General features: G+C 39.7%; 1 protein-coding gene across 3 annotated transcripts in view; it reads right to left on the bottom strand.

Annotated features, from left to right (window-relative positions):
• Positions 1–603: 603 nt before the first annotated feature.
• SLC12A1 (solute carrier family 12 member 1) overlaps positions 604–6,000 on the bottom strand; it is an 84,533-nt gene continuing 79,136 nt past the window's right edge. For all 3 annotated transcript variants that reach the window (XM_046654228.1, XM_046654229.1, XM_046654231.1), the window contains 4 exons: positions 5,605–5,740; positions 3,377–3,444; positions 1,933–2,310; positions 604–1,420 (listed from right to left, as the gene is read on the bottom strand). In XM_046654228.1, coding sequence (XP_046510184.1) covers positions 2,175–2,310; positions 3,377–3,444; positions 5,605–5,740 — 340 coding nt within the window. In that variant the 3' untranslated portion in view covers positions 604–1,420; positions 1,933–2,174. The remainder of the gene's footprint in view (positions 1,421–1,932; positions 2,311–3,376; positions 3,445–5,604; positions 5,741–6,000) is intronic.

Here is a 6,000-nt window from a genome sequence, read left to right as displayed (position 1 = left end):
GGCTTGCATCACAGCTCACCTTTTCCTTCACCCTTCCTGCTTCTGGCCCCTCCCTTCCACAGGTGTTGACCCCAAGGGAACTCCCTAATAACTCTGCTCCACGCTAAATTCTCTCTCTGGGTCTGTTTCCTAGGGAACCCAACCTGCAACAGCCTCTCAGAGAAAGAAGAGCCAGACTTTCCTCTGACAGAAGTCATATTACTTCCCATATTTCCCAGAAACCCCCTCAAGAAGAGAAATGTCAGGCCCAGATGAAGCTGGGTGCTCCTTCCCCTGGTCACCAGGATGGTGTCTAGTCATTTGGATTTCAGGTACATAGGGCTCAAGAGAGACGGTTTAATCCAGGGCTGAGATGAGTGAAATGGGCCAGGATTTGGACTAGGGACAGCCAGCTGCTTAAACTTTGCTGACTGTTGCCCTTTTACTCCCTAGTCATCCTTCTGAGCTGAGTCTGTGCTTGGAAGTCCTAATTTTGAATCCCAGTTTTAGACAACCTGAAGATGAGGTAACTAATTGAAATTTTCAGGCTCACATCTGGTGTACCATCGCACTGTGATTTGGGTGACAGAAAAGTGAAGAAAGTACAAACTAGGCCAAAGCAAACAAATTTAAAGAATGCTTTTATTTTAGGTTTATTGATTCTCTTATATTTTATCAGTTAGAATAAACAGTCAAAACATAGCAGGAAAAAAAAATCAAACCATCCATCAGAAAAAAATTTTGTTGGTTTTTCAATGTGATTAAGCATTATAGGAATACTAACAAAGATGAAAAAAATCAATACTTGCATATTCCCAATTTTGCAAGTTTCTCCACTTCACATTTTAATTATTCTTTTAAATCCATATGATCACTATATAAAGTCACTAAGTATATGATTCAGGATATATAATAGTTTGAAAATTTGTGGTACTCAGTTTTCAATTAGACGCCTACGAAGATTTCATCTGTGCTAACCGCTTAATTAGAAAAAATATGTAAAGTAATACCATGATGGAAATTTCAAAATATTTAGTGGGAAGGACAATTAAAGTTTATATATTAAGAGTGGAATATATTTCATTTAGTTGGAATATATGTCACCTTCTAATCCAACTGATATAGTTTTCAGTCCACAACAAATTAAAGCTGTACATTATCAATGATCGCACAGATCAGTCTAATTATATAATCTGTGTTACATTAAATTACCTTATTTAGGTAAGTGCTTTAAACATTTTGTAGACTCAAGTACTTCTTAAAGTTTTCAGTTATTGATTTTCAAATCTTCTTTGTAGGTATAAGCCTCTCAGAAGGCCAAGCATAATCACGTTTCCAGCCCAGCTGGTCTTTTCCTTTGATGACCGCCCCTGGTGACTATACCAGCCCGTCAATAAGCATTAATGAGAACCTGCTGTGGGGCTGAAACCTGTACCAGGGCCTGGAAGCAAACAAAAGATTAGGTTTGCCTGGAGAAGCTTACAATCAAGTTGGTAGTTTTCATGAGCAGAAGCCGGCATGGGTTTGCTTAATTTTCCTGTTTATTAACAGTAATGACAAAAATGTTTTTCTAGTGCTAGCATTGGCTTTGACACCCCCTTAAGCTGATAGGGAAAAAAGCATCCGTTAACTAATAAAAAAAAAAGTGAAAGTTTATGTGGAATCCTGTAGGATAGTCTCCAGAGGTTTGCATATGCATAGATCAGATTTACAGCATAAAGTACTGTTTAAAAAGAGGCAGCAGGCCCAAAACGGAGTCATTTGCCCCCACAACAGCAAACCAAGACTTAATTGCAGTTTCGACCCCTCCCAGAAATGTAATCTTTAAAACAGTCAACTTGAAATTTCCTGATTAGCAGTAGTGAGGCAATCTGCATGACAAAATCCCCCCCCCCCCCCCCCCCCGCCCCCGTTGCTTCCCTGCCAAATGGAATGACCTAGCCTGAAACTAACCTTTCTTTTGCTAATAACTTCCTTGCCCCACCCTCCTTCCTATGAAAACCTTCCATTTTGTACAGTTCCTCAGGGTGCACTGCTGTTTGCTAGAGGGGATGCTGCCCATTTCATAGATGGTTGAATAAAGCCAATGAGATCTTCAGATTTACTCAGTGGAATATTTTGTTTTTTAACAGTACTGGAACATATTTCTTAATTATCCACATGTTAAGTTAATACGTGTTCCAGTTTTTCATGCTCTAAGAGTAAAATGTCAGGACGTTTTTGTGATTTCCTCTAACTAGCAAGACAGGAGGGAGGTTCTTCGTGAGGATTTCCAGCCAAGCCATGTACAGCCAATCAGATATAGATCCTTTTCTTGCCACTGGAAGGCTCCTGACAGCATGGAAGAAAAACAAAAAACGAAAGTGACTACAGGCACTGACATCACTAACATCACTAGTTCTCTGGGCTATTTAATAACCAGTGGTCTGAAACTTTTATACCCCTTCCCCCAAAATGAAAGTACTGAAATTATTTTGAAACAGATATTAAACTGATGTATTTCTCAGATAATGCAAATATCTATAAACCAGAAAAACAGACTTAGGCACTATAGAGTAGAGATAAAATACAACTATAAACGTTCACTCCTCTTTAAATAGAAAATTTGATCAACCAATACCTCTCCCCACTTTTTTGGCAGAAATTATTTTCCCCAATAGTTTAAAGCTGTTATATTTGGGAGAAAGCTCAGAAAACAGCTATTTGAATCCTAGCACCCGGTTCAGGAGAGCTTTCTACGTCTTGGATAGTCCTCCAGTCTAGACCCGGCTAAAGGCATGTTTACCTTCATACCTAGGAGGCAGGTCATGAGGATAAGTGTGAAATGGTTGGAGGTTTTCATGCTTACCTATCAATCTTTGGGTAAACAAACATTAATATTTTCAGGAGGTGCACCCCTAATATTTGTGGAATGGAGGGCAAAGAGTGGAAATGGAAAAGCCCACTGAATTTTTCTCCCACCTAGACCTCTTCCCACGTGGTAAGGACCCTCATGAATGTGCTATGAACTCCATACCTCAGGAGCAGCCACCTGGGGAAGGGGCCCATGAGCCTCTTGGTGGCCAGCATGGGGCTTGTTAGGCAGGGAATTCAAGAGTCAGGTTCCTGGAGCGTGAGGTTCCACGCTCATAGGGGAGTTGGGGTTCTAGGTGGGCACATGTGCCTGGCTCTGTGGGTGGGGCACACTTAGAGGAAAGTCCAAATGACGCCCTCTAACGCCCCTGGGCCCCAGTCGTCAGAATCTGAGGGTGATATTTATTTTCCTTCACTGTCTAAAATCCCACATCTTCTAAATTTTTAAAATCTTCCACCTGAATAGTTGTGAGCTTTTAAATTGATTAACTTACTTACCGAAGATTTCTTTGTAACGTTCTTAAATGTCTGCAATGATACTTACAGGACAATGAGATTAGCAGCTCTTGAGTGCTCCTGTAGGAGTTCATTTAGTCGAACTTGGCGATAACTCTGTGGAGGACATTCAGATTTTGTTGAGGGTGGTTCTCCCAGAATTATGAAGGACAATTTATCTTCCCTCAAATTATGAGCAAGTAGAAAAACCTCACTTTTTAAACAAAATGACAATTATTTCATTCAGGTTTGTAAATTTACAGTACTTTAAAAATTCATAAGAAATTTTATTTATTTATTTTCTTTGGTGAGGAGGATTGGCCCTGGGCTAACATCTGTTGCCAACCTTCCGCTTTTTTGCTTGAGGAAGATTGTCCCTGAGCTAACATCTGTGCCAGTCTTCTTCTATTTTGTATGTGGGATGCTGCCACAGCATGGCTTGATGTGTGTAGGTCCATGCCCAGGATTGGAACCCGTGAACCCTAGGCTGCTGAAGCAGAGCACGTGAACTTAACCACTATGCCACCAGGCTGGCCCCACAGAAGAAGTTTTGGAAGTGTAAAGAATAAGACCAGATTGTCATTGGGCTATGGTGGTTTATTAATTCTAGGGGAAAAAACAAGTAAACAACATGGATAGCAGTAAAAAAATGAGAATGTCCAGTTCTGGGGAACAGGTTTGTAGCTGAAGAAAACTAACCTCATCTTGACACCAATTTGATATTCTAAGAACATAGATCATATCCTAGTCTACCTTTCTTTAAGCTTTTTGAATATTTTATGTGCACAGGGACTGGTTTCGACTAAAAAGTCACCGAAAGACTCACTTGGAAAAATAACTACATTAACTATTTTGCTGTGATGAGAGTAATATTTATTATTATATTTCAGTGGTTCAGAAACCAAGGCTCAGATGTGTGATTTGCTCAATTACATGAAAAGTCTTTGTTAGAACTGGGCAGTTTATAACACACAGAGTTTATGATTCTTAGCTCAGTATTTTTTCCACTAAATTTGAAGGGCTTTTAGCATCTCTTGCTCCAAGTTCAGCTCCTAATGGAGTTTATTTAAATTTTGTAATTTAGGGGTGTAGGGGAGGAAGACATTTCCTCTACCCACTGTGGGTTCTTCTGGCTGGAGAATGAATTAAATTCACATGAGACAGAATAACAGGAGAAAATGAAACAATCTTTATAACATGTATACATGGGAGAGGCTCAGGCAACCTGGGTAACTCGCCAAAATGGCTGAGGCCACCGCCTTAAATATCCTCCTCAGCTAAAGACACAGGAGGATGTTGGCAGTGGGCGGAGTCAGTTACAGGAGGTTATCAGACAAGTACAGTAAAAAAAGATGCAGATTTAAGTCCTTGCCTTTGGCATTGATAAGAGTTTCTAGAGATAAGGTCATCCCCCTTCTTCCTGGTACAGAGAGGGAGACACTTTTACAGATGGAGATTTCCCTTACAAATGTAAATGTCTCTTAACAAAGGGTAAGTAAATTCTACTTTTCAGTTGCTTTCCTGTCTGCAGTTTATTAAAAGTAACCAGCCCCAAAGAATCCTCATGCCAAAGAGACACATCTTGGGGTGGCCAATTCCAGGCCCCCACAGGGGTTCTTGAGGTCCTTTTCCTTGAATGTCCAATCCAATTCAGACGTCAATTCTTCTGCCTAATTCTTGTGTCCCTGCCCCTTTCATTATCCTCACTATCACAACTTCATTCGGCTCAGGCCAGAATAGGGTAACTCCCATCTTACGGGCTCTCGTGAAAAGCACACCATTTTACATCCGTCCTACAGTGTGTCCACCCAACTTTCATGTTCATTGTCCCATTTACTTAGTTTCTCAGATCTCTTCGTTAGTGTTCATAGCTATCTTCACCAGGCTAAAATTCTTTGTTTTGGGTTAAATCATGAGTCAATCTACCTTTATTTACTTTGCACACATATTGACTTGACTTAAATTATTTTAGACTGATGGGTCTGTCTCCTGTTCTATAAAATTAAATTTAAAAGAAGACTTCACAATATGTGTCAATAACCTGTTTTTCTTACCTTTTAAAAAAGAATCGATTTTATCTTAAAAAAATGAAAAGTTTTCTAAATCTTCATATCCAGTAATATGATTGAAAAGCACTTGAAAAATGCAGAAATCCTGGGTCTTGAATAATGAAATTCTGTAATAGGACATTACCTCTTGATCTTTAAATCAACCACTGTTTTCTTTTTCAGCTAGTTAGAGAGAAAAGTGTAAAAATTAAGGAGGACAAGTCCTTACCTTTTCCTTGACTGCTTCCAGTTCTGCATCTGTAATTTTCCACGGAGTTTCTCTCTTTAATTTCTCAGCAGTCGTTAAATCTTTGCAGCTTTCATGGAGACGATATGGTTCAATCATTTCTTCAAAGACTTTCCAGCTGAAATTGGAATTATAAAGGAGCTTCACAGTGGGAAACTAACTCATTATTTCACAGATACTCCAGGTATGACTGGCACTGCTGGCTGCAGAATCAGAGCTGAATGTCATGCAAATCTTTTAAGAATTATCTTCGCTGGGGACTTACTGTGAGTAAAACCATGGCTACAGGACTGCCCCCCTGCCAAAGAAAGGCTTTAACACATTTGAGGCCTTGTCAGCTTATTAGGTATTAGATCCTCAATATAAACACACAAACGT

The sequence above is a fragment of the Equus quagga genome, chromosome 2, assembly GCF_021613505.1.
Source record: "Equus quagga isolate Etosha38 chromosome 2, UCLA_HA_Equagga_1.0, whole genome shotgun sequence".
Classification (NCBI taxonomy): Eukaryota; Metazoa; Chordata; class Mammalia; order Perissodactyla; family Equidae; genus Equus; species Equus quagga.
This window is presented reverse-complemented; position numbering and strand designations above follow the sequence as displayed.